We start from the raw sequence: 27814 nt of genomic DNA, 5'->3' as shown, positions 1-27814 counted from the left end.
TATATGTATTTGTTTAGTTGTTTGTGTATTTTTCGTATTGTTCCTATGTGTTTTGTTGTACGCCGCCCCGAGTCCTTCGGGAGAGGGTGCGGCTTAGAAATAAATTTTATTATTATTATTATTATTATAAATGTAGAAGACTGATAAATGTTTTGAAGCTTTTAAATATATTTGCATGATTATACAGAACACAAGTTAGACATGATTCTACTATTAGAAGCAGAGAAAACAAAGACATTATACTTCATAGAATGATAATAATAATAATAAAAACAAACAGACCAAAAATTATCTTGCAGATAGGATTTCAAAAATAACTTGTATTTCAATACATAATAATGAGGACTATTATTATCCAACTGAGGGTTGGATATTTCCTTCCTTCCTCCTCCTCCCTATCTCCCAGAATATTCAGAAAATTAAAAAAAAATTAAACAGTTACAGAATAGCTCAATATAAAGCTGATAGGAGCAGGACACACTAAGGCCAGGATGGCAAACCTATGGCATGCGTGCCACAGGTGGCACATGGAGCCATTTGTCAAGGCGCACGATTCGTTGCCCTATGGCCAGCTGACTTTAGCCTTTTTTTTTTTTGAGGCCATTGTTCACCCTCCTCAGGCTCCAGAGGCTTTATAGGACCCTGGGGAGGGCGAAAACAGCCTCCCCCGCCCCTGAAGCCTCCGGAGTGCAAAAAAGCGGCCCTATAGGCAAACCGGAAAAAAGCGAAAAAAGCATGCATAAAATAGGGAATCGTGCCTGTCATGTGCGCATGCACACTGGGTGTGTGTGTTGCTCATTGCATTATGGGTGTGGCACGCCCGCGCATGACCTCCCTGTGCTCCCCCCGCTTTTGGCACTTGAGCCAAAAAAGGTTCCCCATCACTGCACTAAGGTGACAATGAACTGTAAGTAATGTAGGAAAACAAGGTTTAGTGACTGGATGAATAAGTCACACAAAGATATCAGTATTAGAATAGACAACATATTTTAAAAATAAGAGAGATGAAGAGTGCAATGAGGTTTTAATTTCCAAGATTCAGATAAATAAAAAAGCTAATCTCTTACCTCATAAACAATATACAGAAAACTTCCATTTTATATCCATGTTCACCAGTAACCACACAAATCAGAAATAAATCATCTTAATTAATACAACCCTGTATGAAATCAAATTAAAATAACATCAATTAAACAATGTAATACTATTTTGAACAAAGGCTAAATATTATGCTTTAAAAGAACTTTCTCTAACCACCTCACCTGTTCTTGGGGTTGTAATTTGTAACTGGTTGGAAATTCTGAGGCTTGTAATCTGAAGGTCTTTGGAGGACACCAAGCTGAAGATGGGCAGTTTAAAGTGTAAAGTTGTTTTATGTTCAGATTTCTACAAATAGTCAATAAGCCATTTAATAATGTCATGAGAACTTATGTGTGTGGTAAATACATGCAATACATGGTTCTTTAAGAACTGTATATTTCTCTAATGTTAATTGTAACTTTAATGAGTTTGATTACAGTGTTTATCGGATTTGAAAACACCAAAAGACAATAATAGATAAAACTACTGCAAATTAGTTGAGTTTGATAGACATTTGTTATTTTTTTGTACTGCCATAGTTACTGACTTTCGAAAAAGAAATATTGCAGCTTTTATTCAGCTATGCTGAAAGATAACTGAGAAGCTCACATGATGAGAAGGCATTAGTTTATAATGCATAATATCAGGATAGATATACTATGGTTTGAAACAACCACATAGGAATATGACTGCTTGGTACAAAATAAGATACTGTACAGATAACCTGGTAGACAAGACCAGGCAAGCTAAATAGCTGTATTGTCAAGTGGAAAGCACATATTCTGGAAGAAACACTTCAAGGCTAGTTTCTAAGGCAACATTTAAAAATATGATGTGTTTTACAGAGGGCCAAGTTGAATAGCAGAAGAAGGTGGTTTGGCAAAAAAAATAGATTGTAAGCATTAAGACATTCTAGAGTGGATAGCCATTTCTCTTTAATGTTTTGTCCATATACTCTGCATTTTCAATACGTTCTGTAGTATTCAATACCATAGTGCTGAGATAATGAAACAGTTAATGCTGAAAATGCTTGTGAATACATACAGTATTTATTCTCTATTGCTAATGAATTTTATACAGTTCTTTTTAAACGACCACCTTTTTTTACAGAGTCTATAGCTAGGTTTAGTGCTAGAGAAATGGAACATCTGTCACATCCTAATGGGTCAATTAGCAACTAAAGAATTATTTCTAGCATGGAATCTGCAATTTCCCACAAAAGAATGTCCCAGAAAGAGAAGATGAAACTAAAATACACTACTGTTTCATTTTCCTCAAGTAACAACCTTTTTGAACATGAAAATATGAAGCAAAATAAAGAAAGAAAAATATTTTTTAATGGAATTCCTTCTCCTGGATCTACAAATGTAGAGCAGCCATTGTTACAAATTGCTTTTTAGTGGCTGGATGAATAAATCATACAGTGATGTCAATAATAGAAAAGGTGAATATATTTGCTGTTTTATTATACAAATTCAACATTTTTCTGGAGGAGTATTTTCTTTCAATGCATTCAGTTATGTTCTTTTGTTTTAATATGTACATCAGTTTGAATGCCTCCATTATCTTTTTTCCTCCTCTTTGATCCCATGTTTATGTAAGTTTTCAAACAAAGAAAAGCATGATGTCCTGGATAAACTACATGTGAACTAAGGTCAATCTTAGTATGAATCAAACACTGTTTTAAGTGAAAAGTCAGGATGCCTGGGTCAGAGAAATAATGCTGTTTTCAATCTCTGAAAGTTTTCTCAACATTTCATTCAATTCGGTCTCATCAAATTCCATGGTCAAAAGTTCAGATTCCTACAATAAAAAGGAAGAAAGATAATAAGTTTAGATAACTTTGTAATGTGAAAATGCACTCAACACTCTATTCAAAAGGTGGAATTAATGACCTTCCCTGCCTAAAATCATATTTTGCATGCTTTTATTTTATTATTAAATTTGTTTGCTGTCCACCTCACTTTTATGGACTTACTACAAGAATACACATGCACACAAAATTACACTTTTATAGATTTCCTGAAGTTGCAGTACCTGGTTTCCCAACTAAATGATATATTTGGTGCATCACGTGTTCTGCCAAGAAGCATCCTGAGTATCTTGCAATCTGAGAACAGAAGGTGCTGGTTTTTATACTTTCCACATTCATGAATGCTTCTCACAAGAACTTATTTTCTGATAAAAATGCTTGCATATTTGCCAAAAACTCCTTGTATGCTGCCAACCATACTTAGCCATGCCTCCTACACATAATTTTTGTTTTTGAAAATGTTATCAAAGTCCAGAAAATATCTCAACATTCACCTCTGAATATACGTTGTAAAGCTTGATAACTTCCAATATTTCTTTTAGGGAATGTGATTCTCTATTATTATAACTTTACTTTAGTCAGCCTAGATAAATTGGGCGTTGGTTCTTACCTGATACGCCCGTTCTCCGTACGGTGGATATAGCAGCCAGGATGGGTTGTCAGTACCAATAGTACTGAGTCTACAGCTGTGACATCTCTATACCTCTGGTGACTCTTCCTAGCTTTAACGAAGGTAGTTCTGTAGACTGACGCATTGTGTTAATCACAAAATCCCTATAGACACACTCTCCTCCAGCGTACCCTGTGTTATCCCTTATATAAAGAAGCGGAAGAACCCTCTCTGAGACTAATCATCTATGGGGCAGTGCTGGCTGCTATCTCCACCGTCCAGATAACGGGTATATCAGGTAAGAAAATATGCCCATTCTCTCCAGTTGGTAGAGATAGCAGCCAGGATGCGACATATCAAAGCTTGTCCATTTGTTTAAGGGTGGTTAGATGACTGGACCGAGGCCCTTCATTCTGTCCTGACTTGGAGTACCCTCCTTCCAAAGGCAACGTCGGCTGAGGCATAGCTGTCTAGTCTATAATGGTTCACAAATAGAGATGGTGATGACCACATGGCTGCCTTGCATATTTCCTCAACTGAGGCTTGGCTAGACCACACTGATGAGGTGGCTGTGCTTCTCATTGAATGCACTGTCACATAAGGAGGGAACAGTAAGTTGTGGGATCCGTAGGCCTTTAAAATGCAGGACCTGATTCAGTATCGAATGGATCTAGAGGAAGCTTTGGCACCCCTGTTAGTTTGATGAAGAGAAACAAACAAGGCCTCCGAGCATCTGAAAGATGCAGTTCGAGAGATGTAAATGTGGAGTGCACAGTGAATGTCTAGCTTGTGCCATTTATGCTCGAGTCTGTGGCTCGGGGAGGGACAGAAATTGGGCTGGACAATTTCCTGGACTCTGTGAAACCTGCTGTTGACCTTCGGGATGAACGCTGGGTCAAGACAAAGCACCACCCTATTCTTGTGGAAAATACAAAGGTCTTGCCTAATGGACAGCGCGGCAATTTCAGAGATGTGGTGCGTTGAGGTGATTGCCACCAAAAAGGCTACCGTTAAGGACAGGTATCTCATACAGATAGTGCAAAGTGGTTCAAAGGGGGACCAGGTGAGGGTGTCTAGGACCTTGCTCAGGTCCCAAGTAGGAAATCTGTGTACTGTGGGTGGGCTGATATTGGCCACCCCCCAGAGAAAACAAGCCACCAAAGGGTGGCGGGAGAGAGTCTCAAATGATGGTAATATTAGGACTGATGCTAGTACTGCTACTTGCCTTTTGAGGGTGTTGATGGAAAGACCCATATCCAGCTCTTGTTGGAGAAAGTCCAAAAATGTAGAGACCGACACCGTGGCAGGAATGATTTCATGGCTGACGCACCAGTTGTTGAAGGCCCTCCAGGTAGCATTGTATATACGTTGGAGGAGGCGCGCCTGGAGGCTTGGAGTGTTTGGATGACCCCTGGAGATAGATTGGCCGTTGCTAGGGCCGTCTGTTCAATCTTCAGGTGGTCAACTGCAACCAGTGTGGGTCTGGTTGGATGAGAGAGCCCTGAGTTAGCATCCCCCTATGTGTGGGGATCTGCCAAGATTTACCAAGTCTGTGAATCATAGTCTGGGCGGCCAGTGTGAGGCTAGAAGTATGAGCTCTGCCTGTTCTTTGATCATTTTGCGGATCACTCTCTGGACCAACGGTAGAGGAGGGAATGCATAGAGGAGACCCTTCAGCCACTTGCAATGGAGAGCATCCACTCCCACCAACCCCGGATCCGCATACCTGGTGAAAAAGGTGAGCAGCTTGTTGTTGAGGTGAGTCAAGAACAGGTGTATCACTGAATGCCGAACCTGTTGGTCAGTTAGAGGAACAGCTCCCGTGGTATACTCCATTCCGTGTGATCCACCTGGAAGCAGCTTAGCCAATCCGCTTGGACATTGTCTACTCCACTGATGTCTTCCATGCAGAGATATCGGTCTGCCCAGGTGTTTCATCTCGTCCATCAGAGCGTGGGACCGCATTCCCCCTTAATGGTTGATGTTTGCCTTTGTTGTTATGATGTCCCCGAGGACCAGCACATGGGAATCTGCTACTAGGGCTAGGAACTGCTGGAGTTTGAGGTGGACTGCTTGCAGTTTGAGCCAGTTGATGTTGTGTTCTGTCTTCTGAGAAAACCAGTGCCCTGCACTATCTGAGTGTGGAGATGGCACCCCCAACCCACGAGGGTGGCATCCGTCATGATCGTGACATGGTCTGATTCCCTGAAGGAGGACCCGTTGGAGAGCCACCACCCCAGGGACCAGATTACCTTGTTTGGAATGCTGACCAACCTTGCAGAGCAGCTCCTGTTGGCTCTCTGGTGGGGAAGGAAGAACTACTGCAGGCTTCGTCTCTGCAATTGGACCATGGAACGATGCCAAAACAGGAGACCATTTTGCCCAGAAGTTGGGAAAGCCAGATAAGGGACATTCTGTGACTCTGCTTCACTTGTTGGGCTATTTCCTGTAGGCTGGAGAGATGGTCTGGAGAGAGAAAGACTGCGCCCTGCACCATGTTGATTACTGTGTCCAGGTGTAATAATCGTGTCGTGGGAATGAGGTGGCTTTTCTCCACGTTGATGGAGAAGCTATGGTCCCTGAGGGCCAAGAGTGTGGCCTCGTGATCCTTGCATGCCTGATTTGCTGACCTGGAGTGAGTTAAGATGTCATCCAGGTAGCACTGCAGTCTGATGGGCCAGGCATGAAGATGGGCTGCCAATGCCGCAAGGACCTTTGTAAATACTCTTGGTGAGGACAACAGGCCAAATGGGAGGGCCTTGTACTAGTAATGCTGTGTTGCATAGCAGAACTGAAGGAATTTCCTGTGGGCCAGTAATATGAGGGCGTGGAGGTATGCCTCCATCAAGTCCACTGATGTCAGGTGGTGCCCTCCCTGATCCCCTCTAATATGGTCTGGAGAGAATGCATCTGGAACCTGCAATATTTTACATACTGGTTCAAGGCTTTTAGGTTGAGAATTGCTCTCCAGCCCCCCAATGCCTTTGGAATGACAAACAGCCATGAGTAAAACCCTTGACCTACCTGATCCAGAGGAACTGGTTGGATTGCCCAGATTTCTAGCAGGTGTTGATGGAACTCCTGTTCCATCAACACAGACCCCTGTTCCATCAGGAGTCTGTGAGGTGGCTCCCGAGAGATGGGGTAAGGGACAAAGAAAATTGGGGGTGGGGTGGGGATGGAGAGGACAGGCTGAATTTGATTGTGTTTATTACCCACAGGTCCATGGTCGTACCCTCCCAGTGATCGGCAAAGGCTGAGAGACGACCTCCGATTGGGAGATTGTCCAGACAGTCACTTCTGATGTCTGAACAGGCGGTTCCCTGCACCCTTGAAGAGCTTCTTAGACGGGAATCCATGATCTCCTCTCCCAAATCTGTCCTGTGCCTGATAGGATTGTCTAGGGGTGGACTGGTGTTGATGGGAAGCATACAACCCCCCTGTCCGATCCCAGAAAAGGAGACTGGTGGTAGAAAGGAGAGGGTCTGGGTTCTGATTTGTGAAAAAGGGAAGGCAGAATTTTGCGTTTGTTGCGTGATTCCACCAGTAGAGGTTCCAGCAGAGCCCCAAAAAGTTTTCCCCCGTAAATGGAGCCAACACCAGTTTCCATTTGGCTCTGGCGTCTGCTTGCCATTGTTTCAACCAGAGCAAGTGTCTGGTGGAAACAGAGGAAGCCACCAGACTTTGGAAGCGAATCTGACTGAATTGAGGGATGTGTCAGCCGCAAATTCCACTGCAGCCTTAATTTTATTAAGGTCCCTGTGCGATCTAGAGTAAGAAGAGGGGAGCCATTCCTGGAGGTTCTGACATCCGAGGCTGCAGCCTGATGTCCCTTGACAAGCAACTGTTCAAAACGCTTATCCTCAGGTTTCAAGACCTCCTCCAGGGCCCCAGTCACTGCTAAGGGAGAGGACAAGGCAGCCATCAGGGGGGAGGGTCTATGGTTGGAGTTTCTAACAGCTTTGCTAGCTCAGGCCCTACACTGTAAAGTCTCTTGTCCAAAGAATTGGGGAGGGGCCCCAATCCCAGGGATCCTTATTGCCTTTGGACCAAATCTAGAAAAAGTTTAGTAGAAAGAATGACTTCCTTCTCTAGTGTAGGCTCCAGAAAGAGGGGATCCACTGGATCCCCTTTTTCCAAGTTCGAAGCTTGAGGGTGAGTTAATCCTACTTTGGATATCTTTTTAGCCTTAAGCAGGAGAGACTTAAAAACTGCTGGTTTGAACAGGCCCACAAAAGTAGGTTGATTTGATGATAAGTCTTCATCTTCTGATAAGTTAGAATCTCTGATTACCTCTTCTCCCTCCATCCCCACTGAGGCCTGCTCTGAGTGAGTGGGAACAGATTGCGAGGATGGGCTCTTGCTGGTTTGAGATTGCCTTGGTGATGGAACAGTTGGGGTAGGTGGGGCGGCAGGCTGTTGTTGGAGGCCAGCTGCAATCTCCTGCCTGATGGCCTCAGAGATAATGGTGGCCATTTCCAACTCTACTGCTGCCAAGGGACCAAGTGTTGATGCGAGAGAAGGCCCAACCTCAGGTGGTGGATGAGTAGCCAGCACCTCAGGAGATGGTTCCAAAGGGCCTGAACTGGGTTGGTGTGGTGACTCCTGTGACTCCGCTTCACTGTCTGTGGACAGGTCAGCATTCCTAGGATCGTCTATTGGCAATGGGCCTGGCAGAAAGGGATGAGCGCTGACTGGGCACCTTGGAGTGGTCTGTGCCTGTTGCTTGCCTGCCAGGTGTTGTGCTTTGGTAAATTCCTTGCACTGGCGGCACTCCTCTGCCTTTTGAGCCACCTGGGTGAGTTTAACTGGTCGGCCCTTTGGACGGGGTTCAGACGCTGCCCTTTCCTGGCTGGTGGCAAGTCAGAGGGCCCTGCTATCAGATTGTGTCAGGAGGGGGTGAGAGTGGCCTCGCCTGATCCAGATCCCCCTTGCCGGTGATGCCATAGTAATTGGTGGTTCAGGGACTCATCCCACTTGAACCATTTGCCCAGGCTTCCACTGTGCTTTGCGCCAAAAGGGATGTATTCAGAGCCCCGTAAAATGGCCGCCGGACTTTTGGCGTGAAACAAAATGGCTACCAGAGCTTTGGGCAAGTTAAAATGACCACCAAAGCCTTTTTCACACTGATTTGAAGGCTGAGGGGAGGTTTATAGGCGCCGACAGTGAAAATCAGTCCAGCAGTCAGGGGAGAGGACAGAGACCATTGGATTACCACCCGCGGGTTTGTCCGATGAATCGACGCCGGGGTGCACTCCGGAGTGTACTCGTGGCGCCTGCGGTCCCAGGAGAGGCAGAGAATAAGAGTTCAGCCAATTTAAAAGAATTTGGAGTTCCAATGGATTTGAACTGAAGCTAAATTGAATTTTTAGTGGATTGTGAAGAAAAATCTAATTATCTATCTAAATTGGAGGAGAGCTACGGGAATGCGTCCAGTCCCAATTGGACTGAGTCTAAAGCTAGGAGGAGTCACCAGAGGTACAGTGATGTCACAGCTGTAGACTCAGTGACCTATTGGACAGAGACAACTCATCCTGGCTGTTATCTCCACCAACTGGGGAGAATTGCAATCAATGAAGTGCTATTAGAACAATCAAAAGTCAAACCAGATAGCTTGCAAATTATTTCAGAATGTGTTTTGTTATGCTTTGAATAATATGTGGAAGAAGCAACTGATCTTTATATTGCCCAATATTTATATCTTATTCTTACTAGGAGAGATAAATACATTTGTGTATTTTATAGAATTATTGTGTAGTTATTTGTTTTTCTTTGAACGGTGCTATTTTAATGGGTAAGTGATTTATTTCCCCCAAAAAATTCTTTTTGTGGGTATGTATTGTTCACCTCTCAGAGTTATATACTTAAGATGAGCAGCTATATAAATCTCCTAAATAAGTAAATAAAGAAAACCCAAGCCTAGTATCCTGGAACATTCAAAACATAATTTGTAGAAAGACAAGAACAAATCATTTGCACATCAGATCTAAATGATACAAATATTGTGTCTGATGATAGAAATGTATACATTTCTCTGGATGGAGTTGATTTTAGTTGCATCATATATAATGTACAGTCAAAATTTAATAAAGAGACAAGAACAACAAAACCATGGGCTGGCTTTCTTTAGTCAACAAGGAACCAAAAAACAACAAACATGAATTCTTGTTTATTGGGTTCATGACAGTGAGATTCTCCCTGCATGAGAATCCCTGGAGTAAGCTAGATGAGGAAGCTGGATGGAGTTACCTCACGCGTGCACGCACACACACACACACACACTCAAGCAGTTTGGTCATTAAGCAAAACGTGATGGTAGTGGACTTAAGTATCTTTTGCTGCAGTTGTTGAGAGAATCACATGCGGTTGTTAAGTGAGATATTACACAACCATAACCAGCGATTTCACTGTTTCTCCTTTGACACTGCTTGTTGGAATCCAGGTGTGAAGTTCAAAAATAGCAATCATGTGACCATGCTGCAATGGTGATAAATGCACATCAATTTTGTGAAGCACCTGAATGGCAATCATATGACTGTGGGGATGTTTGTAAATGTGTGGTCCTGTTGTAAAGGTACTTTTTCAGTGTTGTTATAAATTTGAATGGTGATTAAATAGATCAGTTGTAAAACAAGGTCTACCTATAGGCAGATCTGTGTGTGTATCTGTGTACTCCTACATGTGCGAAGTGAAGGACTGGCCCGCGGTGCCTCTGCCAGTGAAAATGGAGTGCTCCATCGGCCCTCCCGAGTTCCATTTTCACTGGCAGAGAGTTGTATGAGGCCATCATGGCTAAAAAGAGAGGCCAGGAGCCCATTTTCACTGGCAGAGGGCTCGGGCCACCACAGGCGCCCCCAACATGAGTGACATTGAGCTGGCCACGGCCACTCTGGCCATGCTCTCCCAAGGTAAAACCTGGGAGAGCATGGCCAATCCTGATGAAGCCCTCAAAGAAATCGAGTTTGACACCCCTACTGTAGGTGCAGAATAGATGAAACCAATGAGATAGTGCTTTTTAGTTGTGTACCGAGTTAAAAAATGCATTCTGCCAATGAAATTCTTCATTCACAGCCTAGTTTTTATAGTATACAAAGAAATCTATATGGCTATTTTAGCCAGGCGTGTCAGTTCAGCTTTCCTATATTGATAAGCCCTATCAGCTTTAGCACAGACAAGTATGTTTCTTATCAAAACCTTCAAAATGGAACTCTCTTCCTCTTGCCAAGTTTCTTACACTCCCATATTTTTCTAATGACATTTAACAGTTCTCAAAAAGAACAAAGACATCCTTTGGTGAATCCTATTTTAAGGACTGGTACTTCTCCCTTAATGTTCCAATGCTAACACAACAGTAGCAGAAACATTTAACAGAAAAAGTGTGAAATACTTTCAATGCATCCCTTCTTTGTAGGATGTTTCTCATTTCCAAAACTAATGGCAACTAAGGTAGGGCATGCTTTAACACGTAATACCGATCCTAGAACATATTTATTTTCCTTGACCTTATTATTTATGGTTTTTGTTACTAGAAATCCAAAAGGCTGCAATGTAACTAAAATAATTTTCAGTATTTTGGTATGCCAGTGACAAAATCCCCTGCATTCTGTTCCAAACCTCTGTTTTCTTTGGTTTCCTAAGCAACTCTGGATTAAACCTACAGCTAGACTGGTTAGAAGCTTTTCTCCAAATGGTGAGAAATGCAAGTCATCATGTGATCTGTGGGTTCTGAGATCTGGCAGCAGTACAGCTGGTACCTGAAAAGTACCGCATCTGGAATTAGTAGCCCGGGGGAAGTCAGTTCCTGAGTTTCAGTATGGATGGGTGTGATATTTTTATATTAATCCTAAAGAAACTGATGCTCAAGTCCTGCTTTTTGAAATCCATATACTCAGTAGCTCCAGAATTTAATAGCATAGAGGTTGTATTACAAGCATGAAAGGGAACACTCTTAATTTGATTCTTTTAATGATGCAATTAAGTGGTAGTGTTTAGGACTGCATTGTATCATTTTGTAATGCGAGTATTTTTAAACCTTAGGCAAACAATTGTTTAGGATGGTAGGCAATGAGGCACACGAAAGAGGATCTGCAGACATGATATTGGTATACATAGGGCTGCAGAAAGAAGCCCTGTGGATATAAATGCTTTTGTTGATAGCTGATGAAATATATCCTGTAGGGGGTACGAGCCTAAGACAGTTAAGTGCACTTTTCTCTGTCCTCTCTCGAAAAGTGTTATGTATTTCAGCTTTAATTGCAGGAGTCTTTCTGATTATGTCCTATGACTAATCTGAGAAAGAAGGTGATGAAGAAGGACATTTTGGAAAATAGGTTGCCTTCCCTTAGGTGTAAAAAATTATCCAGCTATTTAAAGAGGGCTTTAGTTGCTGTTTATGTGTAAGTCCAAGTAAGATTTTCTCAAAGAAAATATGGGAAAGCACCACAGTAATTCTATTTGCCTAGTTGTCTGTATTTCTGGCAGTAAATCTTTCTGTCAGTCTACCTATCTATGATAGTTTTTGTCTGTATTTTTGGCACAAATATTATGACATTTGAAATATCTAAAGTGATGCTTATTTCAATGATTCATTTTCATGATGGAAAAATGAAAAGCACATATACTTAATGTGCCAAATATCTTTGGTCTACATATTTTTCCTTTAGGGTATACAATCTGAAAGGCAATATTATTTTCTGTGCCATATTATAAAGTGAGGGAATAGTATTTTTTTCTTTAATTCTTTTTGATGAAGTGGATGTCATTGGAAATTAAGCAGATTGAAGCAAACCCAAAGAATACTTTCCATCTGGTATAGTGCAGCAAATTTAATTTCATTGCTTTTATAATATTAAGTTCTATTTTTTCCCAATCCATTTTTATCACATAAATCAAAGAAGGATTATTTAGCAGCTCTCAAAACAAGTTAACCCCCCCTTTTAAAACTTAGCTCCATATACTAAGTGCAAAGTATTAGATATACGCATAATGTAAATTAACAGCAAAAAGAATAAGAGTCTGGCTGTCTCCCTGAATAACTGTCACACTTAATAGCAGTTTTTCTGTCCTAATAATGAAAAAAAAAACAGAGCACAGGAATAGCTTGTCAATAAAAGCTGTCAAATAAGCTTTATATTGTAATGAATGAAGGAACATTTCCATTTGAAGAGGAACACTTTGAGACACTAAATGAGCTAATGGAAAGGAGCTGACCTGTCAATTCAGGTAAATGGAAGGCCAGGGAAATGAGTGCTGAGAAGGCATTCAGGAGGGTGGGTTTCTCCTGGTATGCTTTTGCAAGAGAAGAAAACCTCCACTTTTGTCTTTGTGGTTTGGTTCTCTCCCCCCCACTTCCCCCTTTGAGGTTGGTTGAAAGGAAGAGAAAAGTAAACGTTTCAGCCAGCAGCAACTGGACTGGAATCTCCTTGGGAGCAGGTTCTTTAGAAAGCAATAGGTCATCTCTTCTTTACCTTTTCTTTTCTACTTTCTTCTAAGTCTTTGACCTTGATATCTAAAATAAAGATACTTTCTTTCTGTTGAACTATGGGGCAGAGAATTCTCTCTGGAGTAAAGCGGTTAGTAGCAGTACACAGCTGTCAGCTTTTCAAAAGTTGCACTAAGATGCAGCAGAGTTGTGGGAGAAGGCATTGGCGACTCCTTGTAGAACCCATTGGGGCCCAAGCTACCATATCCCTTGCATTGTTACACCTATACATTTTTTCCTTGGTGTTTCTTAAGCACCTTCCTTTTCCTGTCAATTTCTGCTTGACCTCTTTAGGTCAGCTTTTGATAAACCAGCACATTGTGTATTTCTTCATGATGTTTGGCCTTTTGATTGATGGATATTTCCTTGTACGAATTGTTTAAAGAGGAAACAGCATTAGCTAGGCTAAGCAGATCATAACCTCCCATCACCTTTCTATCAATGGGGCTTCTAGTTACTATTAAACTCATAAAGGATGTTTTTCTTATACTGTAAGAACTATTGATGCACATATTTAGTTTGTTACCTACATTTAAATATTATGCTATTTCTACTTTACACATTCATTACTTTGCAAAAAATTGGATATGAAAAAGAACAAATACATACTTTATTTATTTATTTATTTATTTATTATTCACACTTATAGACCGCCCCCTCTCCCGGATACTTAAAATTATAGTTTTACATTTTTGATCTTCCATCTCACATTTCTCTACATTACTAAAAAGGGGTTTGTCATAATCACTGTGAATAGTTCTTGGAGCTCCTAGGATGCTGTTCATTCATAATTGATTTGACTTAGTTTGTTTTAAAGATAAATGTTTCCGAACAAATCAAAACTGTTAAAAGTATTCTGTTTAAAATTTCACAGATTCACCAATAATGACATGGAAAACTCATGAAATTTAAAGCAACTTCTAAATGTCATTTATTTTTCTGGTAAATAGAGACTTACCGCAAAATATGCAATTTGGGAAAATATAAATACAGACTCCTCTTGAACACTTGCTAATAAACCTTAATACACTAGATCAATGCTACACAATCAAAGATAACAGACCTGATGCAACCTAAAAGTACAGAGATGGAACCTCCAACAAATGCTTCAGCAACTTTTACAGGGACAAGAGGAAATCAAGAAACAACTAAAGGAGATGAAAGAAGAAATTAAAGAGAATCAGGCCCAAATTTATAAGAACTCACAGAGATTGGACCTTCTGGAGGGTGGGGCGGCTGAGATGAGGGAGGGGGTGGAGGGGGTGCAGAAGGGAAACAAAGAACTTGATACCCAACAGATGAAAACAGAGTTTGAGAGAATGTCCTTTTACCTTAGATTTCAAAATGTGATGGAAGCAGACGATGAAAACATAAGGGACACCATGACAAATATCTTGGCTGAATACATCCATAAAGAAAAACAACAGATGGGATGGGAGATAGATCTGGTTTATAGAGTGAACTCAGCCTATGCTAGAACACACAACGTACCCAGGGAGGTACATATTAAATTCCTTAGAAAAAGCACAAGAGACGAAATTCTGGGTGCACAAAGGGGGCAAGCCTTGACATACCAAGATAGGGAAATAACCATCCTGAAGCAGATCCCCAAGAAAGTGAGGGAAAAAAGAAAAAAATATTCGCAATTAGCGAATAAATTATACCAGAAGGGGGTATGGTTCAGATGGCTGATGCCTGAAGGTATGTTAATATTCTGGGAGGAGACAAGAATTAGAATCAATACACCCATAGAGGCACAGGCCTTTATGGAAAAAAAACAAAACACACCTAGAAAAAACAGAAGATCCTACAACAGATATGCAGGACACGGGAGGGGCCGGAGCTCTGTCAGCGGGGGGAGATGGGGCAATACCAAGAAAGCTCAGATCACAAAAATGAATAAGAAAATCTTTTTGACATAAACTGATCGAAAGTACCAATGGAATTAACATGCTGACTATATACGACTATGTATTAATGACTTTTACTTAGATGTATACTATGAGTATGGAGGGAGGGGGCGCCTACCACACTTTGCAACTGCCAAAATTTGTATACCTTTTCCACTACCTTTTCCCTTGTAAATTTTAAAAAAACCAATAAAACTTTGTTTAAAAAAAAAATACACTAGATCAATGATGGCGAACCTTTTTGAGACTACAAACCGCAACCCAATACCCACATATTTATCTCGAAGTGCCAATATGGTAATTCAACCTGAATAATGAGGTTTTAGTTTAGAAAAAACAACACATATGTGATTAACGTCTTTTCTCTGAAAAAAACCCACAATAACAATGCTTACAGAGTATAAGACGCACCTTTCCCCCCTAAAAGAGTGTGGAAATGTTGGTGCATCTTATACACCGAATACAGCCATTTTTGCCTCCCTAAGCCGTGCCCCCGCATCCCATTTTTGTGAAAAATGGGTGCAAAACAAGCCGTTTTTCACACAAAACGTGGGTGTTTTGCCTTCCCCCACCCTCCAGAAGCACTCTGCAGGCTTCAGCAGGGCTGGGGGAAGGGGTAAATGGGCCCGTTTTGGTGAAAAACGGGTGGAAAACAGGCCGTTTTTGACCAAAACAGGGTGTTTAGGGAAAAATGCCCCCATGTTGGTGAAAAGTGGGCAGAAAACAGGCCGTTTTTCACCAAAATGGGGGTGTTTTTGCCTCCTCCCCGAAGCACTTTGCAGGCTTCAGCAGGGCTGGGGAAGGGAAAAATGCCTCCATTTTGATGAAAAACAGGTGGAAAACGGGCCATTTCCCACCAAAACAGGGGCATTTTTGCCTTACTCCAGCCCTGCTGAAGCCTGCAGAGTGCTCCTGGGGCCCAGGGAAGACAAAAACTTTTTTTTCTTACTTACCTCTTTGAAATCTTGGTGCGTCTTATATACTGGTGCGTCTTATAGTCCGAAAAATATGGTAGCTAACACTATTAGTTAACACTAAAGAAATTCCTTGAATCAACCAATCTACAGCAGTAATTCTCAGCTGGGGATTCTTTTGAATTTGCTGACCACTAGCGAGTGGCAGAAAGCAATTTCACAGAAGAGGGGATGGAGAGGGCTGTGCGATGGTTTGTCTGGGAAAATTCACACCCACTCCTATACCCTCTTGGGATCAACCAAGACACCTGCAGCCCTCCCCTGCCTCCTCAGACATTGGAGTGTGTGTGTGTGTGTGTGTGTGTGTGTGTGTGCTTTTCAAGGCGCCACAAGGTGGCTGAGAGCTGGTTTCTGTCCCACCAGTAAGATTTGGTTCAACATGAAGGTCTTTTATTTGTTCCTTGTACTTGTCTTTGCATTTTTACCAGCCTTTTAATTCCAGAAGTCAGGCTCTGGATTAAATGGTACTCCAGACAAAAGATGGAGTATCTTGCTTTTAGACATGATAATAGCTGTCTGCCGTGCCTATCTGCAGCTCCCCTGGGGGAAGGGAAAGAGGAGGGAGAAGCCAGGACAGAGAGGAGATGACCAGGAAAGAGAAAGAGAGCGTGGGAGAAAGGCTGGGAGGAGGGCCGAAGGGTGCCTGTGGTGCTTGTTTGCAAATATTAATGTGGGTGCTCTGAGCAGAGACAGACAGCCCAGAGGCGCTGAAATGACTACCCTTCTTCCCTCCTACTGCAAATGAGGTGTTCCCTTGCTATAACTTTCAACGACCTGGTGTCGGGAAAGCCCTCCCTGCTTGGTCCTCTACAAAGCAGGAACCTCCCACCCACACTACTGAAGGGTGAGGCGGAGGGCTTCCCTCGCCTCTGCTGGGCAAGGCTCGAGTCTGCCCATAGCAACTCCCTCCAACTCCAAAGCTACAGGCAAGAGAACAAGCCCTGTGCAAAAGGTCAGAGTGGCTAATTTTTTACAACTTTTGGGGAGCCTTATCCTTTTTAATCTTGCAACCCAAATGTCACAAAGCAATAAGCCTAAGATACAAATGGGACAGAGTGGTTTGAGAAGGCTTGGAGCTCCCCCCCCCCACTGTCTGCCAGCCGACGCGTCCCTAGAGGAGCAAAAGAGAACCCTCCCAGGAGGTTTCGGCTAGTGGGTGAAGGAAGGGGGGAAAGCTCCGAGCCTTCTTGCCTTCAGGCAGAGCTGATTTCCCTCATGCCTCTTGCAGCTGCCGGCTGCTCAAGGCTTCAGCTGGCGCCACCAGAGCAGCACGCGGAGCCCGTCTCCCTGGAGCTTTTCCTTCGTCTGGCAGCAGGAGGAGAGAGAAGCCGCTTCGGCCACTCTCTTCCAGAAGCCCCGCTGGGAGCAAAAAGGCGCCCTTTTGGCCAGGAAGGGATCAGCTACGATTGTGGAACCGTGGGGTCTTTTCAAGTGCGTAAGCTGAGCAGAAGGAACAGCCCTTCCCCAAAGATGGACTCACCCGCTCCAGACCAATTTGTGTAAGACAAGACAGGCAGGTGGGTGGAACGTGTGACTCTGCCTGGGAAAAGGCAGAAGGCGCGGAATCAACTCTGCCTGAAGGCAAAAAGGCTTGGAGCTTCCCTGTGCAACCACCAGCCAAAACTTCCCAGGAGTCTTCTGCTGGTGGGCAAGCGGTGTGTGTGTGTCAAACCACTCGAGCCTTGTCCAGCAGAGGCAAGGGAAGCCATCTGTCTCACACTTCAGTAGTGCGGGTGGGGGGTTCCTGCTCTGTAGAGGACTGAGCAGGAAGGGTTTTCCCGACGCTGGGTTGTTGAAATTTATAGCAAAGGAACACCTTGTTTGCAGGAGGGGGGAAGAGGGGTGGTCATTTCAGTGCCTCTGGGCTGTCTGTCTCTGCTCAGAGCACCCATTCACATACGAGCCCCACAGGCACTTTTCGGCTCTCCCTCCCTCCTCCCAGCCTTTCTCCCGCTCTCTCTCCCTTTCCTGGTCATCTCCTCCCTGTCCTGGCTTCTCCCTCCTCTTTCCCTTCCCCCAGAGGAGCTGCCGGCAGACAGGCATGGTGCTCCTCTTGTGGTCTCTTGGGCTGTTTGTTCGGCCTGGCCCGGCCGTTGCAGCTTTGAGAGGGAAAAACAGACCCCCTTGCTCTTTGGGGCGAGACGCAACCATGAGCTTTGGGAGCCCCAAGGCTTTGCAGCCACCATCTCTTCCAGCTCAGCTGCAGCCGGCCCTAACCCATGCTAGCCCATTTCATTTGGGCAACTTACAGTCAAGAGAGAGGAACCGGAGCAGCAAACGGGAGAAGAGGATCCAAAGAGTTCAGCTTCGTGCACGAGGTAAAAGGAGCTCAATTAACTTTCAGTTTCTGTGCACATGTATGCGCGCCAATCAACTGGCTGCTGTTTGGGAGCTGATTGTTGCGTGGGCATTAACGCAAGAAAGCAGGAAGACAATTGGGCGCGGCTTGGTGTGCCATGCGACATGGCTCTGCATGCCACCTGTGGCACAAGTGCCATAGGTTCGCCATCATGGCACTAGATTATGTTCTTTCAGTTTCAGAGTGCCAAGGTTATATTTGTGCTTATTTTAGATAAAATATGAAATACTCATATATATGTAAGTCTACCTTTGTTTATATTTGTAGTTCCAAGACCATACTATAAAATTGCTACATATGTAGCAACTCAACTAGGCATTTTGATAAAATGTATGTGTAAACCTAAAAGGTTAATACTTGAGGGCTTTGTGAGGACAGTCGTTTTCAAAGCTAAGTTCTCAAAATAACTGTGAGAAATTGCAACAATGTTTTGCTGATCACATGTTTACTTTGGCTAGAGGGCCTGATTCTTAGAATGAAATTTGAGCAGCTGTTCAAAGGCTCCATTGTCTTCTTTTTCATCTCCTTGAAGGCCCCACCAAATGTATTTGGCACAAAAGGTGGGAAACGTGTCAATGAAGTGTGGTCCAATTCCTTTCTGAAATGTCCTTCCCACTGAGCAAGGGATTGGGACTATAAGGTCTAATAGGAAGAAGACACTATTCTTGCTGCTATAAATCTCACATCAAAACAACTGAGATGTCAGTTTTCCTTCTTTTCAAATAATTTCAAACACTATTTAATGTTTAAAATGATTTTAAAATATTTACCATTTATCACATGGCTGCTTTTAAGGTTGTTATAGATGTTTACAGTTTTATGTGGAAGTGATTATAATATATAGCGAGGTCCCCCGAAGTGGTCATTATCAATCCCCAACAATAAATGTCTGGGGGTCAATAGGTGATTGATAAATGATGAAGCCCAATTGTATCAATTAATCTTTTGGTATCTCTAGAGAGCTCCACACCAGTTCCTAGTCCTTAAGATAAGGTGTCAGCAGCAAGAGAGAGTTACCTGGGCTTGAATAGTTAGCCACCAGTGAAAGTGGCCTTGAGTTGTCTTTATTATTATGCTTGGTCACACAGACAGATGTTTAGACTGGATTTGACATTTTTGTGTACCTATTGAGTCCGTCTCAAGGACCTGAGATAGGCAGATTTGTTTAATAATATTAAATTCATTGTTGCAAGATGTCAGCTATTCCAAGTAAAGTCGCCTGGTGCAATTGATTGTTATTTTGTCAATGCTGATGGTGTTCATATGATACTCCAGATGTTTTGAAAATGCACTCAGGGCATCTCAATTTACAACCAAAATTGGGACCAAAATTTGTATTGCTAAGCAAGGTGGTTGTTAAATGAGTTACAGCATATTTATGATTTTTTTAGTGGAATTTTAACTTCAAACAGTCGCTAAACAAATGGTTGTAAGTTGAGGACTACATGTATTACTATTAGTACTATCTTTGCTTTTGTTTGTCAGTCATTCTACATCTATATTTTGTGATTTTCTCCATTTTGTTCTCTTTAATTCTGCTGTTTCCCAGGTATTATAGTATCCACTATCCTCACTTATGTCTTATCAACAATTATCAAGTCTGGGGGTATTGTGTGGCACACACTTGTCTGTTTAATATAATTATTATAATATACATAACAATATGAAATCACAGCTGCTAATTCTTTAGCTGGTGTCTGCACTCATACAAATCGATTTCTTCTGAAAAACGTAGGATGTCGTAATGTATTGGCATAGAATATGTGCAGTATGACCTTTTGTAACCGATTATGGAAACTCTGGCAATGTGCAGATTTTCAAAGTTATTATTGACTTTTATGTACAGTAAGCATCCAAAACATGTTTTTCTTCTTTGACAGTTTGTTTTACTACTGTGAGGCACATTTAATCTATCCATATCATTATATACTACATAGTGAGTAGTATATAATACATAGTGAACAGCTGTTAGCTTTCTTTCTTTTGATCAAAATTGTACAGTTCCACTTGAGACTAATAATTCAAGCAGGGTATCGTATCACAGGTATTGATTGCTTTGATGCTGTTTCTACCATTTTATTTTGTCTTTAGCATTTTTCTCACTGTTTGGTTGTATTTTTTACTAATCAAATTTTTAACTTCTCCACGCTTGGTGTTTTATTCAAATGTAAAATGTCCAAATATGTCTAGGCTTCATCCTGATCGCTCCCGATAGTTTGGCCATTCAGCATTTCAATTCCATTACTGTTTGTGATTTTACCCCAATTTATTGCTCCTGCAGCACATTTTTAGGCCAAAATCCATTGCTATATCTATACTAAAAATTATTATGGTATTTGTCAATGATTGGATTTCAATTTCTGATATTCCATAGAGCTTCACATCATTCATATAAATGTGAGATTTTGGTAGCCAATATTTGTTTTGTTCAAAATCACTGAAAGTAGGATCAGGACAATGACAAATAATAAGGGTCATGAGGCATTTTGGAAGATGCCTTCCCTAATGTTTGACAAGCATTTCAACCACCAATTCTGTCTTTCACTGCTTTGTTATTTTTTTCTGTAACGATTCTAACTTGCATCTGATCTTAATTCCTTTCTCTTGGCCTCCATGATCCTCTATGGAATTGAATATGATTTTGCTTTTCATTTTTTAATTTTAATAGTCCATTCTTCTGTAACTACTAGTACTCTAAGAAAGCTGACTGTTCTTTTTTTAATAGATGTTACTGTAATCCTTAGTCACATCCTTCATTTTTGGTGCCAGGGTTACAAAGTTACTACTTTCAACACTGGCAGTCTTTGACTATACTGGTAATTCTGCAATACCATTGTTGGTATTGTTGGAGGGTCAGTTTATAGGTTGTTTCAGTGCTGGCTAATATTGGCTCTCTTGTTATTACTTCTTCTAAGTTATCATTTCTATAATCCAAGTCAACTTTTTCCTCTGTTTTTGCAATTGTGGTTATCAGAATTTCTTCTACTGTTCTATTGCTATTTTGCAGTCTTCAAAACATTTTTTATTGTTATTTGTAATATCATTATTTAAAGTAGCATTTATTATATATTTTCATATAAAACATGTTTGGAGGCTGGTGAATAACTTAAACTTCATCATGGGGGAGGGGAAGTCAATGAACTAAAGAGTTTATTTTACTTGATTTATATAATTGAATATAATTTTCTTCAATCCAATGTCCTCCAATCATCATGTGAATTGGGAGTTACGCCTTTGAGAGACATCAAGTTTGGGAAGGCTAATATAACAAGTATTAATACAAATATAACCACCAAGAATGGGACACAGACTATGCTAAATTGACCACACTATGAAGACAGATACTGTTGAGAAACATATTCTTAAATTCTATGGACCATTCCCAAAGTAAGTTTATAAACAGGATATAGAAAGCATGGATTCTGGAATTTTTCTAACGCCTTAATAATGACAATGCCTGAGTATTGTGACCAGGAGGAAGAAAGACTTAGAAAGAGTTGCCAGAAATTGATCACCTGCCCAACCCACTCTCCCCTAAAGATGCACTTTTTCAGTTTTGCAACCTGTAGCCAGATAAGGGCTATTTCAACTTGAACTTTCTTTTGCTGAATTCTGTTACCATATCAAATTTCTCTCTCGAGTTTTAAGAAAATTATTCTGCTGATGGACAGAGTCGCAAACCCCTTCATATAGTTGCTTATCAATAGTCCATTGAGCTGAGAAAGAATAAGAATAACCATATATAATAAAAAGCTTGCACAGTGCATTTGAAGTAAATGATGAATCATAAGCAATTACCTCTCTTCATGGTATCCTCTGGCATAGGAAAAACTATTACATTTTTACATGAAGTTATCCACTGCTTCCTTGTGTCATATAAAAAAACAACCAAATTGTTAATCAACATCATTATTCTTCCTGTTATTTTTCTAAAAGTCTGCAACAAGCAGTGACTAATTTTATATATCCCACCAATTCACACCAATTTCATAATTGTGAGAAAAATCTTGTGGGATAGTTCCAACATGTGCAAAAAAAAGGGAGACATTACAAAAGCTATGATTCCTGAATGCTCTTCCTCCCTTTAATCTATTTTTACTTGCTTTCTGAGGTTGAAACTTTTCCCCCTTTTCTTGCCTTGAAAAGGCCCCTCAAATTCTTCACTCTGTCATCAGTTATTTTTAATTTCTGTACCTAAATACTAAATAGGTTTCTTCCATATTACTATGATTTTACTGCTTTTAGTAAGTATCTAAATTGAAAGCCTTTTGTAAATTATACTCTGAAAAAATAGTTTAACCCTTGAGACCTCCTTTCTGATTACAGCCAAAATAATAACGAACATGCCAATATCTTCCAGGAAAAAAAACTTTTTTGAAGACGTGTATGTATGTATGTATGTATGTATGTATGTATGTATGTATGTATGTATGTATGTATGTATGTAAGTAAACTGCTTGGCCTCACCAAAGGCTGGTCCTTCTTTCCTCTGTTGCCACGTTTTCCACCAAGATGCCATAAACAGGCACCTGATTTAATGTAGAGTATTCCTTGTCTGAAAAGGGCCATAGCTTTCAATGTTTTTACAGCCAAACAGTATGAGTACATGTTTTGACATCTAAAAATATATGTGAATACAAAAAAATGCCATCAATTGAAGCATCTACAAAGGAAGCAAGGCTGTTGGCAGCATATAAAGGTAGAATATTCAAAGCTAAAATATTTGACATACTACTCCCTTTAAAATAAATAAACATATATTATAGTCAAAATATTCATTGCTTCTTCTCTCAACAGTATTTCTCAAAATTGCCAGGCTATCTTTTTATTTGTTATATTTTACTAAAATACAAACTTATATACATAAAGTAGAGACTTTATGTCAGTCATTATTGGTTCTCATTACAATTGATTACAATTTCCCTCAGCCCAACTAGAGTGACTAATGATGAAGAATGCTGGATTTTATATTTCAGCATCATTTCAACCCTGAATTAAAGTAGTCAGAAGCATACAGATTTGGTCATGTGGAACCTCTGCCATGGAAGCAGCTTTCCCTTGATCACTATAGCAGCAGAAATCTTGACCTAGCACTCCTAACCTGATAATGATGCCAATACTCTAAGGAGAGAGCTTATTTATGCCATTTCACTAACTGCAATTTCACCACTCTATGCCAATAGACTGATCTGTGAAACTGACCACAGTGTAGCTACTCATCTAGGAGATAAAAGGATCAGTCTATTTTTGGTTATTTTCATTTACCATTTTTAAGTCAGTTCTAGCCTAAATTTAAAAATAAAAATGCATGAACATGTTTCGCCACGAAGTACCCAATTCTGTACTCATCTTGCTATATGATATAAATTCATAAATGCATATTTTAACACTTTTAGAGCTGGAAAGTACTTTAAATATTCACAGAAATCAAAAGAGAACCGCATCCTAATCTGCCTGTTGTTGAAGAAATCATATCAGGATCTGGGTTTTTTAAGTGACTGGATAAAGAAAAAAAAATTCAGTAGAACAACAAAATATTTTAGTTTGAATTTTATAATTAGTTATATGTGATATTTTACAATGGCTTGAAGTAAGGAACAAACTGATTTTAAAATTGTTAAAATATTAAAACAGCATAAATATCTATAAAATAGATAAAATAATTTTAATTTATGTTACTTAAATATAAACCTATAGAATTTCACTTTGAGAACTGATTTTTGAACGTAATTTCTTTTTAAGAACGTGCAATGTATTTTTCAACAGTTAATGGCTATATTTGAGAATATGAACCTACAAATGCATATTTAATAACAATCTATATCTATACTTGTGAACAAAAAATTTGGATCAGACTTTCAAAAATAGACATGAGAATATGCATGATCTAAATGAGTAAATGTAAGGAAAAGAAATTTTTAGAAAAGTGAGGAAGTTATATTGTCCCTTGTCTTGTTCTTTTGTATTCCATCTCACAAACTAAACTAAAAATCACTTTGCTATAGAATTATTCAATTTTTCACAGTACTCAGAGTTGTAAGAGTTCAGTGAACAAATTATAATAATAACAACCATCAGGATTAGCACACATATTAAAAATGAGATCTTTAGAAAGGCATATGATTAAAAGTGTCAAGAACCTGAACTGAAGTACAAACGAAGAAATAACAAGTGTAGGTACAGTATAGAGAAGCCAAATAAAATTTTACCATAATTCTTGGCCTGTACTCTTAGCACTAGGCTAAATATAACTGAAGTATACATTTTTAGTAGTGCTGATCAAAATGATACTAAGCAAAGCTACAGTTTATATTAAACTGTATAGAGTACAGAGAAATTCTTGCAGTTCAAAAGAATCAAGACATATCAAATGATCATTTCTGTGTCACAATTGACCTATGGACACAGACAGGAATCAGAAGTTGGAAAAGAGCTAGGCAACAGATGAAGTTAGAAGTCAGTAATATAAATCATTCTAATATCTACAGTATTGCAGCAACACTGACAGCTAATAAGACACAGAAAACACATTTGAAAGTATCAAGCTATTAATTACCTTGCATATTCAACTGTATGCCAGTACTTTTTACTATTTTGACATATATACAAATGTTATATTTGTGTATAACATGTATAAAGTTATAAACAAATGGATGGCTTATTACAGTGTATTCATTTTTTGTTTCTTGCACTGTTTTTGGGAGTTGTAAATTGCTTATTCTCTGGCAGCTACTGTATATCAAAGGCATATTTTAATAAGTCAAGGATTCTAAAAAAAAACCAGTGACTAAACTTCTCCTAGTCAACAGGACTTGCCTTTACTTGTACAAGTTTGCAATTATATTATAGGTTCTCTAAAGGCCTTAATTAAGTCTATGACTATAGCCAGTGAGCAGTTTCTTAATAGTAATATAATTATGCTACCAAATAAGAAAGGGATTATTCCAGAACTGGTTTCTATGCATCCCAACCACATCATTTTATATTCTGAAAGCTTCATGATTGAAGCTTTAATGCCTTACAACTAAACTGTCACAGACTTTAAAAAAACATGATGGGAAACATAGGTAAAAAAGAATTCTGTGATCTTCTAACAAAAATTAAGAGATTACTTCTACTAAAAAATATCATACATTCTTTGGTTACGTGTCTAACTAACTAGGTTTTCCACATTTCTAACTAACTAGGTTTTGCTAAGTTTAATGAATGAATGAAATGAATTATTTCAAATATATTGCATAGTACAGTCAAGTGGTAGATGTGTGCATAATGATGCAACTGTAAAAATAAGATGGTTGTATCTATAAGCAAGTGCCAGCCCAACTTCTGTAGGTGAAGCATGTAAGAGAGTGGACCATTACTGAAAAAAAAGTCATCTTGTCCCCACCGCATATATTTCTTTGGAGAGGGGAACAGTCTCAATAGGCCTTCTTTTGATGGCTCAACTGAATACAATGACCTAATAGATGTAATCCTCTAATAGTAGGCTTCCTGAGCTAGCAGCCTTACTGTTGCATTCTGAATCTGTGGCAGCTTCTGAGTCATCTTCGAAGGCAGCCCCAAGTAGAATGAATTGCAATAGGACAGTTATATGGCAGTCAGGGCATGAGTCACAGTCACCAGAGCATCCTGGTCCAGACAGCACTATAATGAATGCAACAGCCAAACTCATGGCTATGACTTTCACCTGCTGTTCCAGCAAGACTCTTTAGTCCAGGAGAATCTCCAAATCATGGGCCAGAGGTAGAACCTATACTACAGTGAATCGTATGCATTTCCTCAGGTTCCACAAACTCAGAATAATCCTATGTCATAATCCAAGATATTTCCTTTTGCCTCACTTGGAGCAGTCCAACTGGAATCTAGATAGAAGAGACTTGATAAGTAAGAAAAATTGCAAAACTCTCTAGATGGCCTGCAGGTGCCTTATCTTGCCTGCATTTCCCGAAAATGCTCATACTTTCAGTAAACAGGGAGTCCATGGATACAGTAAGTGTGGAAAAGTATTGAAATGTCACCACACTTATTGCTATTGAGTAGGCTCCAACATGAGCTTGTACTTGTGCTTGGCTATGCTCACTTTTGCTTTTATATCATTGTCAGTTTCATCATCTTGTAAAAGGACTTTTATAAGTTCTGTTTCTCATGTCCAGATCCCATCTCCTCTGCTCTGAAGTAAAGAACATATCAAGCAAATGTTTGCCCACCGTATGTGCACCAAAGCTGCTATTTTTTTGGCTTATGCCCATGATTGTCATAGAGGCCATAAATTCATGAGCCATTCTAGAATTCCCTCCTGGGGCACGGATTTGGAAATCATCCAAGATCAAAGGTCCCAGGGACTCTACACCATTCTCTATAAGAGATATAGAAGTTCACGAAAGGCCATTTCCCGGCAACTGAATACCACTAGTAGCTCTAGCTTCTCTCTGCAATTTAGCTCAGCATACAGACACTTGCAACTAATCACCTCTGGGTCACTGCAAGGTTTTCACAAATGGTAATCCTTACTTCTTGAGTTTGATGTTGTGAGTGTTGCAGAACCCAAAATCCAATATTAGATTTCTAACAGGGCTACATGACTGAGCATGAATAGTACATATTTCAATCGTACGTGTCAGATCTGCTTCCTTATGCATATGATGGATGGATACAATTTTATTGTATACAGAACTCAAATTTACCAAATTCAGATTCCTTGGGGATCAAGGAAGCTGACATACAGCTAACTGAACCAGGTTAGAGGCAATTAGTTTAGAATGGACCTACAGTAATATGAGAGTTCCTTCTCCTATATTGGCTCATCCAATGCCCCTTGCTCTCCCCCTTATCAGTTTCAATATATATATTTAAATTGGAATCTATGTTGAATTTGTTAACACAGTTGACAAAAGGCCTAAGAATCCATCATCATGGAGATAATTTGTTATTTCCCCCCAGGTTGGGGGATGGGGTTTGAGGAGGGTAGCCTTCTCTTTTTAACTGTCATCACGGTACTTGTCTCGGGCTAAATCAATTTCCACATCCGCTGCCAATTCATACCAGGGCTGCAATCTGTGCCCCCCCCCGCCCTGTTTACACAGTTCTGGTATATAAACCGTCCATGAAACTATCCAACAGGGCCTGTTCGGACCAACCCTGCATATACAGAGACAATTCACGAAATTCTTGTATATATTCAGCAACTGGCCTGTTCCCCTGGGTAAGGGTTTTAAATTTAGTTCTAGCTTTTCGCTCTGTGAGCGGATCATCAAAGCGTTTCCTCAGGACGGCCATAAATCTATTATAGTCTCTCAGTAGGGGGGAGTCAGCGTTATGTAGGGCAACCATCCAAGCCGCTGCTTCATCTTCGAATGCCATGGTAACGACTCTTACCTTGGCTTCTTCTGTAGGTAGGTCTTTGCCAAATTGACGCATATAATTCCATACTTGAACCAGGAAAACCCAAGATCCTTTGATTCTCCACCAGATTTCATGCCAAGTGGAGGAACTTTGGCCATCCGGCATCTGTGCGGCGGCCCTCCCCCTCTTGGGATGGCTCTGGTGGCCGCTGCTACTAGGGTTGGGACTCGTTCATCTTGATCAGC

General features: G+C 40.5%; 1 protein-coding gene across 2 annotated transcripts in view; it reads right to left on the bottom strand.

Annotated features, from left to right (window-relative positions):
* Positions 1-2395: 2395 nt before the first annotated feature.
* The window catches only part of COMMD1 (copper metabolism domain containing 1), a 102826-nt gene continuing 77407 nt past the window's right edge, over positions 2396-27814 (bottom strand). The window contains exons 3-4 of one of the 2 annotated variants that reach the window (XM_081941551.1): positions 3118-3190; positions 2396-2883 (exon numbers count right to left, since the gene is read on the bottom strand). In XM_081941551.1, coding sequence (XP_081797677.1) covers positions 2876-2883; positions 3118-3190 — 81 coding nt within the window. In that variant the 3' untranslated portion in view covers positions 2396-2875. The remainder of the gene's footprint in view (positions 2884-3117; positions 3191-27814) is intronic. The other variant, XM_081941550.1, reaches the window with a different exon arrangement.

The sequence above is a fragment of the Natrix helvetica genome, assembly GCF_964273705.1.
Source record: "Natrix helvetica genome assembly, chromosome: 2".
Lineage (NCBI taxonomy): Eukaryota > Metazoa > Chordata > Lepidosauria > Squamata > Natricidae > Natrix > Natrix helvetica.
Note: the sequence above shows the minus strand (reverse complement) of the source record. Positions and strands in the feature narration are given on the sequence as shown.